This window comes from Prosopis cineraria, unplaced genomic scaffold (assembly GCF_029017545.1).
Source record: "Prosopis cineraria cultivar Desert tree isolate PC_DT_omini unplaced genomic scaffold, ASM2901754v1 PC2, whole genome shotgun sequence".
NCBI classification, from domain to species: Eukaryota; Viridiplantae; Streptophyta; class Magnoliopsida; order Fabales; family Fabaceae; genus Prosopis; species Prosopis cineraria.
Genome location: NW_026555333.1, coordinates 9,395,929 through 9,411,542, shown reverse-complemented (window position 1 = coordinate 9,411,542; position 15,614 = coordinate 9,395,929). Strand labels below are relative to the sequence as shown.

The window sequence follows — 15,614 nt, the reverse complement described above, 5'->3', positions numbered from 1 at the left end:
TTAAGGACTATTTTGATTTCGATTTTGGCTGAAGTAGCGGACAGTCAATCATTGTCGAATTGCGTTTCCAAGCTTTCAGGTTGAGCTGCTTCTCCTCCATCTAGACGATTTTATTTAACTAAATTGTCTTTGTATTTAGTTTGAAATCAACTCATATCTTCTTTTTAAGAGGAAATTACCCATAGATCACAGGTGAGAAAAATGTAAATAGATCCTCTGAAATTCACTTAATCCCAATATGTCTTGATGGATTTGGGAGTAATCGGAAAAAGTTTGTGAAATGATTAGATATTTAGAATGCCCTTAACCTTTGACAATTTGCAGCCGATCAAATAGATATATTTTATTTTACTAGTTTTTAATTCAAATATTTACTTGTCAAATTTTTATTTACAAAATCAATTGAACAATTTAATATTTATAAGTAAAACTTTTATATCAGCAAGTAAAATTGTGTCATCTACAACTAATAATGTGCTTTTTTCCCCTCAAATTTTGTAGACTTACGCAATTGTGGGAAAAACGCACACACGATTAACTGTAAAAAATGCAATTTGACTTGTAAATATGAAAGTTTCACTGGTAAACATTAAAATTATTAGATTTAGCCTGAGAATGACGCAACTTTATTTACAAATATAAAAAGTTGACTTGTAAAAATTAAATTTTTAATATAAAAAATAAAAATTATTAAAATAAAATATATTTGTTTAACCCGCGGCTGATTAGTGGCCAACGGCAGCCGGTGGCCAATGACTCTCATCTTTGCCTTCCTTCTTTCTCTTGTACCATGACTTTCATCTCACGTCTTGAGATGATTATTGTTGGCATTACTGCCGCATGAAATTATGACAGTAACATTTTTTTAGACAAGAAAAACAAATCCATATTTATTAATTTTACCACCCACTTCAAGATCACCATTCTATGTCATCCAAATCCACATTCATCATAAGCAAAAAATTTAAAGACAAGTTACAAGTTACAACCATGCCCGTGCCAGTTTTCACCAGACTTCTAAGATAGGAGTATAGCGCAGATACATCAACCCAGTTGTGATGAGGAATTAATGTCAGATAAGATAGGAGTAAATAAAGAATTAATTAAAAGATACGCGTGCCACCTTTAATTTGTCGGTTATCTTGCTCGTTAAAAAGGAAAGGAATAATTTACGACATTGAGCATGCATTGCAGTTATTCCGGAACAATTAAGAAAAGGAAATAGCAACGGAAACATGATTGTCAGGTTCTGACGCTGAAGAAATTATTGTCATGTTAGTGTCATTATCATTTATCAGTGCCTAAAGAAACGAATTTCCTTAATAATATACATAAAAATTAAGGAGGTAGTGAGAGAACTTGTCGTTTGGCAGTTGTCCGGGCTAGGGCTCCGGGCTTCAATCACGGATGTTGTTTTGATGCATACTATCCTCGTAAAATCGACACAAAATATAATGTTTTCACTGTCACAACTCAAAGTCTTAAATCCTTGGTTTTTTGTTCAAGGATTCTTCTGTTGAGTTCTTTTCTGGTTTAGGGATATTCCCTTCTAATTTACTCTCTCAACTTTCTCTATAATAAATTGAATCGATTTTGTGTAATTTATTTCCGGATTCAGCACACACATATTTCCCCCTGGCACGCACTCTAGCAACTTGAGGGTGAACTAAAAAGATTGGGCCAAAACAAAACGATCAACTGGAAGGATGCATTTTGAAAACAAGAGAGACAGCGCGCAATTACGAAGAGTTGGTGCCTAATTAGTTTGAAATTACTGTGAGAATCGTTAGCTCATCAGCTACACTTTCAAAATACGTCTCTTTGTTTTAACGATCTAGTCATAGCTTACCAGAAAATCTATATAGTCAACAAAAAGTTCAATAAATTTATATTATATTGTGACAACTGTAATCAACTAAATAGATCGGCATTGAGATTAATTAAATAGCATATATACCACACCTTTGAACTTGTGAGCAAACGTGTCAGAAGTGTGTAGGGAGGTCCTTTGTTGCGTGGATGTAATATCGCCGATTTAAATCGTTGCTGTTTATTAAATTTCCATCCTTTGTCTACGAAATCTAGAAACGTACCAGATCTATGTGTGGTGAAAGTCAGCCCAACACTGGAGTCTTGATGTCTTGTTTTCGTTTGGATTTGATTACATGTATACTTAACTAACTCATCCCTCCTTGCTAAGATATTTTGGGTAGGATTTGAATACATGTGTACATATGTGATTCATATGAGGGAGATATGGTTTCAAGCTTTCCTCACCTCACGAGGTTAGGAAACACAAATAGGAGAAAACACAAATGAACGAAAAGTAATAGTATATATCATATCTTAATTCAAAATTTCTATATTTAAATTTATGAATTCATTTATTTTATTATATTATGTTAGCATTTAAACATAATTTTATCTAATGCGAGATTTTTCAACTCAACTCAAGTGTATTCACACTTGAACACTCTATATATGTATGTATATATAAGTAGAGAGAGGTTTTAACTTTGATTTTTTATTACTATATTTTTGTAACGCTAAATTATACATCAAGTAAACAGATCAAATACGAAAAGTAATAATTTTGTGAATATGCAATATTTTGCTTTGGATTCCAATTCCTTGCATTTTGTATGCTGATCAAAATAAATATCGCAAAATTGGTGGCAATATTGATGAAGATGACTTGGTAGATTATTTTTTTAATCAAATATTTAAACATAATAAATGTCTTGTAATGTTGGGTGGAGAAGATATACAATCAAATTTGTCGTTAAGAAGATTCACCAACTATATTAGTATATTTGACTTTAGCTGAGAATTACCGCACCACTTAAAAAAAAAAATCAACTCGGAAATAAAGAAGATTATCCATTTGAAAGAGGGGGGGGGGGGGTAAAGTAGCGAGTTAGAGAAAACAAAACATCTAAAAAATCAAACGCTAAAGTTAAATATAGATTTTTTTAATCCACTGCAAAATCATTTTATTTGGGAAAAAAACTTAAAGTAAAAAGGGTGAAATTGTTAAATTATCAAACAAGCTCTCTCTCTCTTAAACTGAGGCTTGGGTTAATATTTTTCAGTAATTTTAATTTATATTTATATTTAGTATTTGACTGTAATTTAAATATAATTATTTTTAATAAAAAATAACTTCACGTTGGTTTTCCCTTTATCTGCTTTTCTTTTATGGAGAATCTCACTTAGTACTCCACAGCACAAAATTTTGCATTTACGATTCAATACAATTTGAAAACTCTCTACAAATCCAAAGGCCTTAAGTAGAAATATGTTTTAATAAAAAAAGATGCATTTATCCTTGGACATTTTGTCGTCAATTATAAGACATTATGTTGTGTATTCATGGACATTATGTTATTCTTTCATCCTGCATAACTAATACATTTCAAGTTATGTTAAACTATTTTTATTAGATCAATTGTACATTATAGGATATTGTATTGAGATTTTATTGACATTGTGTTGTGTATTCATGAATATATGTTATTATGTTATCTTGCACATTTCAAGTTAAACAATTTCTATTAGATCAATTGTACATTATAGGACATTGTGTTAAAAATTTATGAACATTATGTTATGCATTCAAAAGAAAGGGAGGACAAATGTGTCTTTTTTTAGTAAAATATATTTTCATTTAAGGCCCTTAAGTTTTCAAAGAATCTTCATAGTGTATTAGATCTTAAATGTAAATTTTTGTGTTCTAAAAGCCCTAAATGAGATTCTCCCATTCCATTTTTTTCTATTTAGAAGTGTAAGCATTAATGATATGAGAATCCTGCCACCTCTCATTTATATAAAAGTTTGTATTCCATTAAACTATAAGTCTATGGGTTGCTTATTCTTTTTTTTTTTGGATATTTTTTAAACTTAACATAACCAACCCCAACCAACTAATGTAAATGCATGGCACTACAATGGCTTTTCTCCTTTGCTTTATACTCCTTCTATTTCATATTATAAGACATTTAAAAAAAATCTCAACGTACAATTTAAAAAAGAATTGACAAAATTTCAAGATAATTAATATATTTTTATTTAAAATTCCTCTAAGAACATATTAAAATTAACAAAAGCTAAATAGTGTTCATCATATTGGAACTACTTTGCAATTTAAATTTAAATTTTCCACTTGCTATTAACTTATATATATAATTTATGTATAAAATGTCAATGATTTACTGTCCATCCCGACCCGTGCACCGGTGCACAACACAGTAAAATGATACGCCGGAAAACTCCAGTTATGCATAATCTTTTTGAACTTTGGGTTATTAATAAATTTTCTAATCTTTAAAACTTGAAAATATTTCATACAGACAACCTACCAGAATTAGTTTACTTATTTTTAAGAAATTATTCGCACATAAATGATCAATGTTAAAAGGACTATATGCATTAATTATTAAAAAAGTTTAAGATGTATGATCACTGACATATAATACTAGCTAATTAATGGCAAATAAGCTATTTACACAAACTTAGAAGTTTGTTCAGTGACGGACTGAGGACTACTTTATGGGGAGTCAAATTTTCTTCTTCTTCTGTTTATAGAGGGGCAAGGTTTAACTATAAAATTTTTATAATCAAACGGGCAAAAATAATAGAATAATTCTATATATTAACTCAAAACTCTAGTGCTCAAATTTATAAGTAATTTTTTATTATATATTTTTATTCAATGTGGAACTTTTTATGTCAATTTAAATCTATTTATATTTGGATAACTTAACAGTAATTAAGTTTTAATTCCCATTTGCATTTCATCTTGTAAACTACCTTAGGAACTTGTCTTGGGTCATCATGTAAATGTATTGTACCACTACATACAAAACACACACACACACACACACATTCAAGTATTAAACTACTCTAGACATTTTCACTTTTCACACAAAAGATGGCTCAAGTAAATTTTCCAAGTGTTTGGCCTTAAGTTCTTAATAAACACATGTGGGGTTCTTTTCAAACGATCCAATTATATATAGTTCTACGAAATAAAAAAAAAATCCACTTTTTGCAGTTATCAGTTAACATATATAAGAAAAAGAGTTATTTAAGGTGTGGATAGGTGTCTAATCGTCAGTTAATTGAAAATACAGAATACAGTTAGAGGTATATACAGTAGCTAGCAGTAAATCTCGTGTCATGTATATATAAAAAACCACATTCAGTGGTGAAATTATTTGGACGGTGACGTTGAAAGCTTAATGATGCAAATATTGAAAGAGAAGCCCGAACACTATATGGTCATTACAAAATAATCATTCTGTACCTCTTCATCATTAGTTAGCAAATTCACATGTATATAGCCTTAACCTTTAACTGGAAATATATATGCAACAAAATGCAGCCGTTGAAAAATTAGCCATTATATATATATATATATATATATGCAATGTGCATGCCTCATCCCTATGACTACTTGCCCATTAATTCTTTCATATAGGACTCGTGCCATGTTCTTTATATATTCTTTTTTCTAACAGAACAGGCACACGCAGATGATTCTAGCCTATAAGATGCGTAATTAAGATATGCTGATCTTAATGGGCGCAGTCAGTGGATCAGGAAAATGAATCTTTTATTTCTCAAAATTAATTAGAAGCTAGAGATGAACTAACCTGTAGTTGAATTCAGGAATTAGGTAGCTATAGGGTGTGCATTTTGCTGCAAATTTCTAGTGAGGCACAGGAAAAATATTATATCATTAACATATTATAGCAGTCCAAATACAGCTCAAGTGTAATTAAATTACCAAACCTCAAGTTGTGAGCAGTACTGATGGAACAATCATGAGAATAAAGCGGACAAACCGATCGATACCTACGCATCGCAGATTGTGTATTATCTACGGAATGAAAAATACAAGGTTTCCTCTGGCCGTTTACCGTGATGATAAAATACTTATGGCCGGTTAAACCTTAAATCTGGGAAAGCACATTGTTGTGGTGTGTGTTGTGGCATGAACTGGTTATTGGAAGGAATAAAAGATTGATAAACGAGCGAGTTGGTATCTTCAGGTGGGGCTACCTTTTCATTGACCATCACCATGTCGTCCCCAAACAATAGTTCCAGTCCATCTAATCTTTGTGGATAAGCATAAGTATTATTACTGCATACTATTATCTCCTCAAGTCCTGTCTCTCGGGCCAATTCTATCTGGTTGCTGTTAACCATTGTTCCGTTATTGATCATGCTAGAAGAAGAAGCAGCCATATTTGCTTGTTCTTCACAAACTGGTTGAGTGCAGGGAGTACCATCTGAGAATAGATTGGGGTTAATATTCAAAGCATCGAGGGTAGGGTGATAATCGTGATCATCCTCGTCGGAAAATCTTCCTCCCAGTTTGAGGAGCAATTTTTTGATGGAATCTTGATCGTTGAAACATGGGTCTTGATTTGAGTATTGCAAGGGAGATATCACAGGCATGTGTGGTGGCCAATATAGTTGTGGAAAAGTAGTGTTTGCAGAATTTTCAGGAACTAGAAAGGAATTGGAAGAGGTGATCCTATTAGCTCCTTCCTGCTTGCTTTTACTACGTGATTGTTGATCTTTACGGTGCTTATTACCCAGAAGCTTCTTCTTCAGTTTAGTGTTCCAGTAGTTCTTTATGTCGTTGTCTGTTCTTCCTGGCAATTGTGCTGCAATCACCGACCACCTGCTTAATTTCACCATATAATACAATATATTATCAACTTGATTAAACCCTTCACTTCATTCCAAGATTCAAATCTGAATAACTTAATTGGTTGCACCAAAACAACTATATAATCAGTAATCATATGTATATATACCTGCTTCCAATACTGACGTAGAGGCTGCAAATAATGTTGTCTTCTTCTTCGGAGAAACCCCCATGTTTGATATTTGGTCGAAGATAGTTTAACCACCTCAGTCGACAACTCTTCCCACATCTCTTTAGCCCTGATTCATTTATATGTTGAAATCCTCAAATATCTAAACGAAAAAAAGTTCCTACTTCTCATACTTTCTTTCATTTTAGGAGTTAATTCCTGATTTGCCCAGTGTTAGTGTACAGAAAATCGCAGAGACATAAAGGAAAAGAAGAAGGAGTAGACGAGAAATCCACACGCGCGCGCGCGTACATAAGGGTTGTGTGTAAATAATATGTAGTACCGATCTTTTGAGGCAAAGCGATCCAGTTTCCACCAGTGCCATGCTGTTCAATGTAGGACTTGAGTTTGGCATCTTCTTCTGGGGACCAAGGTCCTTTCTTCACGTTTGCTTTGTCGCAGCACGGAGCCCTCCCCATGTTCTGATCTCTTCTTCTTCGATGTGTGTTAAATTTCTCTGATCAGTTAAGAGTCTTGGAGAAATGAGGTAATGGCTTTAATCAGCCCTCTCTTTTACAGTCCTTGAATAAGAGAGAGAATGATTATAATATAAAAAAAGCAGCTAGAAGGGGATAGACATGATTCCAAAGAACATCCATCACACAGTGTAGAGATATAAATATTTTATGTAAAGGGAGTGGCAGAAAAGAAGAGTATTTTTGGATAGAAAATTCCAGGATTTGAGTATTGCCAGAACAGGAGAATAAGGTTTGTTCTTCTTGTCTTCGTCTAACCGGAATCAACTTGTATTTGGAACTATGTGGGCTGCTTTATTTAATTTTATTTTCTTCCACTTTTTCAAGTTCACCCGTACATGTACATGCTTATTTATAAAGTCTCGACTTCACCCCTCTTTATAATTAGGGTTAACCCATACATGGACCACCCTTTCTTGCAACTTTAATTCACAATTGTACTGATTTCTTTCATTCACTACTTTTTTTCTCCCTTCGAAATTATTGAAGATCATCTCAACTCAATTATGTAGCTCCTTTATTATACATAAACTTGATACCCTGGTCAGCTTTAATAATTGTATACACTTAATTATGTACAGTTCCGTTCTTGGTACAACATTCGGTTTTGAAATTCATATACACATCTATAAATTTATTACTATAATTAACATGTGACTAAAACTTTGAGACAGGCTTTTGCATTTTTCTAAGACTTACTGCTATAGTAAATAGTACATACATTTTACTTCTCTTGCAACTACACACATCAGAAAAAAAAGTTTCATTATCTTTTTGGACGACTTATTAAAATATATATAAATATATGAATAAAGAAACTGAGTAATTTTTAAGCTTTTTAAAACCATGATTTGTATAATGTCTTTGTCGAATAGTCTGGCACTTCAGTTTTTTCCGCATGATTTACCCCCCGGCCGGGGGCGCGGTCATGCAATATTACTATTGATTGAAGGTACATCTTTCAAGTTGACCGCCATAATAAAAACCTGGTTCAAATTACTTATATTATGGATAAAAGATTTATTAGGGGATATCGTTGCATTGCTGCTTTGCGGGCCGTTTAAATAATAAATTGATAACAATGCATCCCTGGTTTTTTTTAAACCAGCTTGTTGAAAAATAGAGTAGCACTTTATATTAATTTACGATACTTGAAATAAAGGCGTAAAACGATGAAAGCAGAGATGACAGTATAAAAAAGTTCGACGACAAAAGTAAAATTGGAGAAAAAGACATGGTATATGTGTCAGAAATCGAGGGAGAGAGAAGATGATTTGGATTCTTGGATTGTAATGGACTGGGGCCATGACTTCACCAATCAAACTTAACCCAATGGTAGAAAATTTATTCCGGTCAAATTTTTAATCAACTCAGGTCAATTTCATTGGGCTGGCTCCTTAAGGTCCAACTCGAATAGGTTGATATAATTTTCAATTTTTTTAAAAAACCGAAGAAATAAATAAATTTTTTTACTTAATTTAAAAATAAAATTAAATATTTTAATTTTATTATTATTTAACAAGTCACACATGATAAACATAACACCAAATGATAAAAAAATTAATTATTTTTAAAAAAATTGATAAAAAGAAATTTTTTGTACAGTCAAATTTTTAAAAATCAGGACTGATTTTTAGTCTAACCATTAGTCTAAAATGATCCAACTTGACTCAACCTTAAAGTGATTTTTATATGTTGAATTCAAATTGCTCGACGGTCCGATCAATTTGATCTGGTTTTTAAATCACTGAAAATTTTCTAAAAGCTAAGTTTATGGAAGAAGACAAGGCACTATCCAGCATTGAATTTGTTACTATGTGGAAAATACGGTGCACTGTATTTTTCCTTTTTGGTTGAACAGATCATGACCAGCATGATCACGAGAGCCAGAAACCTGGCAGGCAAGTACGATGTTAGTTCACTAAACCACAAACTATCCCGTGAATAACGAAAATTTTCCAGCAAGCATTTAAATGAATTAGTTCACGGTCATTCAATTCGTGACTACCCCATGCATGACAAACAAAAACACAGACAAGAAATGCTTCTGAAGTTTGGACACAAATTAATGATCACTCTGCATAAAATCCAGTTCTATTTTCTTTTATTTCCAGATTCTGTTTTCTCTTTTATTTGAATTTCGAATGAGATATTCCAGAAAACCGAGACTCAAGCAAGGCTGGAGTCAAAAGCAGTCACGTAATTGAAGATGCAGACGGAAAGAAAAGGAGGAGAAAAATTGTAAGCAGTTAACGTATTTGGTGGGGAGGGAAAGGTTAGTGTCACATCAAGAGGGGCATCGTTTGGTTTGAAGTTTGAAGCTTGTGCTCTCTATGTTCATCTCTTTGGCCATCCTTCTTGGGCACCCTAATTTGCAAACTTTGATTTTCATTCGCAGATTCTTTGTATTAGGATAATTTAACACACGCACAATAATTACATGCTCTCAAAAAAAAAAAATGACCTGCTCTAGCTGGTAAGATGGCTCTTATTCGATCTTCTTGTGTACTTGTATTCAACTTTAGGCGCCCATATACATAGATATGAATGTTCATATATTTCAGGGCGATTCGTGGTTCCATAAAATCCCACCCATGGTACAATTTTTCTTCCTCCTCTTCCCGCTATATGCGATGAAAATCCAAAATATTTGTTTGTACTGAAAATATTAAATATTACTCTTTTCAGTCCTGTATATTAGGCGCCTTCTATAAGTATAATTTGATCCACTTTATATGTCACTAGCTAATAAAATAGTTTTATTTCCAATTGAAATCCCAAACTACCTTGAAAAATATGTGTGTGTGAGAGAGAGAATAATATTATATGGTTTGTTTACTTTTTATTTTTTACTTGAGAATTATGTTTTAAATTTTACGTATTTTCTTTCTTTATATTTTTATTATTTTGGTATCAATAAAATTAATATAAATAATTTATAAATAAGATTAGAGAAAATATTGCCAGTGAAATGGCAAAATGCATGCATGAAATACTAACAATATATTAAAATCTTATAAAACTATCACTTGGCGAAATCCAAGAGACAATGAGACAAACTAACTCAGCAATTTTGAACTTGTCATTTAATTTAGGCCTAGAGGGAACCAAAGACTTGTTTGTTTAAGATTAAAAAATAAATAGTTTTTATATAGTTTAAAATTTATAAAAAGTAGACATTATTTTATATATGGTTGCCATAATAAAAAAGTTATTATTAGTTACTTATTTTTAAATTTTATGATACTTCTTTAATTTTTGTTTTATAAAAAAAATTTATTATTAAGATATTTTTAAAGTTTAATGATATATTTACATATTTCACCTTTTTAAAGTATTATTTCTCATCTATTGCATTGAATTATTTTCAAAAACTACTCAAGTAGCTTATTAAAATAATCAAAAATATATTTTTTTATTCTAATTATTTTTAAATTTTTAAATAAATATGATAAAAACTTACGAAATAAATTTTTTAAAAGTAATTTTTTTATAAAATTAGCTAAAACAAACTGGCTTTAGGTAGACTTTTCACTTCTTATGAGGAAACTGTAAGAGCCAAGCCATGCCTCTTATATGTATGTATGTATGTATGTATGTATGTATTTCATTTCTAAGCAATGGTTGTGTATGTTTGATGGATAGAAGCCAAGTCCCGCGTCCAAAAGTGACAGCAAAAATAGAGTGTATAAATACTATGTGACAATCTTAACCAAATAGCTAAAATAATTTTGGTGAATTGAACAAGTACGTTTAATAGAGAAGATCAAGGTCTTGAGACTAGCTCCTATAACTGATCAACTCAGAAAAATTGAGAAGTCAAAAATAATGTAATTAAACTAGACAAGGATACTAGAAGAAAAGCACAGCTTGAAGAACACATTCAACCGTTGGAAAAAAAAGGCTTAGCTGACAATAGAAGCAAGCTGTGATTGGTAATTAAATATTAAATGTCAGATAATGATATATATGAGCAGGAGTAAAAGACAAGAATCTGCGCAAGGTAGGGTGGCCACCTCATTATATTTATGGGCATAAATTTCCAAATCTGATTTGACCTGCCTGCATATATTTGAAAAAACAATCTTCCGTTACAAATCTAATTCATCATTACAGCTGAAGCCAACTTCCTTCCAGGTTTTATTATCTTTAATTTTACCATCAATTAACCTAAAAGTAACAAATACATTAATTAATGGATACGTTAAAAAGTCAAGTCGCCAGGAAACAAATAATTAGAAAGATCGATACAGACACACAACTTTTCTTTTATTCTTTAATTTAGAAATGGGACCTCAAGCTCCTATATGAGATCATACCAGGGTGAACGTGCATATATATACTACCGCCAGTAGATAACTCATGGTTAGGGGGGGAAAACAAAGAAAAATAGTATTGAAGTTTAGTTATTTTAAAGGAGGAAATAAACTATCCATGCGAGAAATTGCATGGGATTTCAAAACTAGAAGTCACAATCATAACCAATGTTAACCAATTGGGACGCATGAGTGCAAAAATCAGCATAGAAGTTAGAAGAAATGGCTGTATCTGACTGACTGGGTCATATTCCACGGAATGCATATGCCGAAGGAGGGAAAAAGAAACTCACTGTTTCTGTGAAACTGGTTTTGTCATATAGTGATTGTGGGGTTGGGATAAGACATTGGAAATCACAAAGCTCGTGGGCAGTGAAGTTAATTAAGGACTCGAGTATGGCAGCTTGACTTTGGTGCTAATCATTTCAGAAAATCTGTAGAGACACAAACATGGAGGTCAAAGGAAGGAAGGAAATAAAACTAGGTGGCTAGACCAGAAATAACATATAGAACTCCTTATTGTACATGCATGCCCTCTCTTTAGTCAACATTTGGGTCCCATATTAATTTGTCTCGATTATATACGTTTTATTCAATACATGGCCATATGTATAGGGGTGCATGCACCTAGAGAAACTTCATGGTGACCACTGATATGTGGGGCGATTCTATGCCCTAGATAGACTTGCCAATCTCTATCCTTTTCAGTTGAATAGTTCACGCGAAATAGCTGTATGGTCCAAATGATGGATCGAATATTCAAAAGTAGATTGGCTCTCTGATTCAAGTTTCGTAGATAATTTGTCCTTATGACTTTCCCTCTTCTCTCCGTCCATCAATATTGTAAATTTGGTCACCATCTATAGGGTCAAAGGTTTTAATTATTATTTACTTAAGGTCGCGTGTGGAACATGCCATGTGGAAGAAAGAACCATATCCAAATAATGCATTCTCGAAGCTGTCAACTTGCTAATCATCCTCGTCACGATTTTGCACGAAAACGATCGTACTCGTATTGCACCCAAACCCTGACATTGCTTTTCGGGCCTGAGAACTGGGTTTGTGTTATGAAACTTTTATGGGCTTTCTGACTTTCCCAAAAAAGGTTGGAAAGACATCATGTGACCTTTCTAAAAAAAATTACAATTAAAAACCACATAAAAATATTAATCACAATTAGAGATTTTAAATTATTAAAATATTAATAATGAATCATAATCCTTACTTAAAATTAAAAATATATATGAGTTTATAAAATTACCCTCAAATAAAATTAGAATATAACTCATCAAGCATTACTTGAAAATGAAGAGAAGTTATTTATTGAAATCACTCTTATGAGTTGTGATAAGTGGGTGTTTTTTTCACTTAGATTTATATTTAATTTCTTCTATTATATTGGCTAATTATTGTGTAAATTAAAAATAAAATTAAATTAAATACCTCACTTAAAGATTTTGGAATATTTTTAAGAAAAATAAGTGAAAACAACATATAAAAAGCCAGAAATACGAGTTGCATATGAAAACCCAATATCAAAGCCCGAAAGAGTTCTCCAACCGCAGGACAAGCCTGTGAACACTTCCTCTGCTCACAAGCATAATCCACCGCGGTAATTCCAAAGTTCCTCAACACGATTGCTCGTGGGGAATGTCGGAACAAATCTCTACCGCACGTGGACATCTCCAAGCGTCACTCTTGGACTATGTGCGGAGGAAAAACAAGACACACAAGCTTTGACCTTCAACTACACACAGACATGGATAAACTTTAGCCCGATTGCGTGTGGACGTAAGGCTTATAAGAATTAATATTTAAATAAGATTTTAAATCAGATATCAGCAAATCATACAAGATTAGAAGTAATCTATCCGACTATAAGCCCAGACGAATTAATTATAAATAAATTTCTCAAAAGCCTCTCAAATCGACCAATTTCATTTTAAGAGCTCGAAAGTGTATAGAGTCCAGACGAGTTATTCTTAGTGTTCTCTCTTCTCTTTTTCTTTAGATTATGTTCATGTCACTATTTAGGATTTTTAATTTGAACTCTATAAGTTGTTTTAAACTCCCAAAGAAGATAAAGAATAACCTAACTGAGATAAATTTTTTTTTTTATTTGATTATTTTATTTTTCCATTGAACATGAAGTTTTTGAGAATTTTGTTTTATGTATATTTATCTCTGTTATCCTTTATGCCTTTTTATATATATAGCTAGTATATAATTTATTTTTGGACTATTTGAAAAACTGAGAGGTAAAAAGTTAGCCTAAATCTAGAGAGATAAACATATATAACTAAATTAAAAATAATTTAGAATCTATGATGGTTTAGATCATAGCTTCATGATTTATTTAAAATTTTAACAGAATTACTGAAAACTAATGTAACATTAGATAGATATGTTTTAATATACTGAGAAATAATTAGAATACCTTAATAACAGCTGTCACTATAAATAAAGAAAAGATAATTAATTGAATTAGAGTAAACTAAATTGATAGGTGAATCTTGATCATTGGCGCTTATCTGAGAGGTTTGGTTCATCACTTTTATTGTTACTTTTTATTTATGTTCTTTTATTAAATATTAAATATCTTTTTAGAACTCTTATTTGTTTTTATAAATAAAAAAGCTAACTGCTTTTTTTTAATGCGACTTTTGAAATTTTCCAAAAATCATTACCATATCAATCTTATGTATTTGCAGGAGCAATCAAGTTGGTACTATCGTTAACCTCATTTGGAAATTAGATTAACAATAGTCACAACGCATAATAGTAATTTCAATAGTTTCAACTCATAATATTTGAGATTCTACTTTTTCCAACTAAGATTAACAATAATCCCTAACCCATTATAATAGTTTTAGTATTGTTTTTTCTTGATTTTTCAAGTGTTTTACTTATATATTGACAAACATAAAAATACATAAATAATTGACTTCATATTTAAAAGTCACTTTGATAAATTTTTAAGTAACAATCACATATTTACAAGTGATTTCAAAAATTTCAAAAATGATTTTTAGTTTCATATTGAAAAACAACCCATTTTCAAGTGTGGATAATAGTTTTTCAATTGAAATTAACAATAATCTCAACCTATAATAATAATTTTAGCAGTGCATTTTTTTTATTTATTTTTCAGGTGAGAATTGATTAGCTGTTCTCTACAAAGGGTAATTTTGTAAACTCATTTATATTTTTAATTTCAATTAAGAACTATGATCTATTATTATGATTTTAATAATTTAATATCCCTAATTGTAGATAATAGTCTTATGAGCTCCTAAATTGTCATTTTCCCCTCTTTGTATCCATGTGCGAGAACCCAGGAACGTGCTACAGCGGCAATAGCATCCAGGAGATCATCATCTTCCATAGAAGGTGCCATATTTGCTTTCGTAAGCAACGAACTGATCACTGCATCTTCTACATACTATGACCTATTTGAGTCATTCTAGTCAAATTATCTGCAGCATTTGCTCCAAATAGTTCCTTCACAAATTTCTCTGAAAGAGATACAAGAAACCTGTTCTACATCATTTTATATGTTTTTTTTTTTTTTTTTGTGGTTTCAACCTCAAGTATTGAAGTAAATCCTAGTTATTTTGTTCGGCTCATCACCCTCACGTAGAACGTCCAACGGACGCCTCTTTGGCATTGGACCGGACGAAATATCACAAATCTCAAAAGGAAGGATCCATTAATTGGAAATAGCTTTCGGCCTTAACATATATAACCAGAATAATATCGCGTTCTGCAGGTTATTTCATTTGGTTGAGATCATTTCCGTGTCTAAAATCAACCTTATTAATTATTATCTTCATTTAATTAAACATATGTAGTTTTGTACCTCAATAGAACAAAATATAAAGAAAGTGAATCACGAAGGTGGACTGCACAAAAGTACAAAACTAACCCATCTCTCT

The 15,614-nt window shown here is 31.7% G+C and overlaps 1 protein-coding gene across 1 annotated transcript; it reads right to left on the bottom strand.

Moving 5' to 3' along the window:
• Window positions 1–5,707: 5,707 nt before the first annotated feature.
• Window positions 5,708–7,419, bottom strand: LOC129303738 (transcription factor RAX3-like). Its single transcript, XM_054943242.1, has 3 exons — window positions 7,171–7,419; window positions 6,828–6,957; window positions 5,708–6,691 (listed from the first exon to the last, which is right to left on the bottom strand). Exons 1-3 carry the CDS (start codon window positions 7,304–7,306, stop codon window positions 5,938–5,940), a joined length of 1,020 nt encoding a protein of 339 aa, XP_054799217.1. The 5' UTR covers window positions 7,307–7,419; the 3' UTR covers window positions 5,708–5,937.
• Between the last annotated feature and the right edge of the window lie 8,195 nt (window positions 7,420–15,614).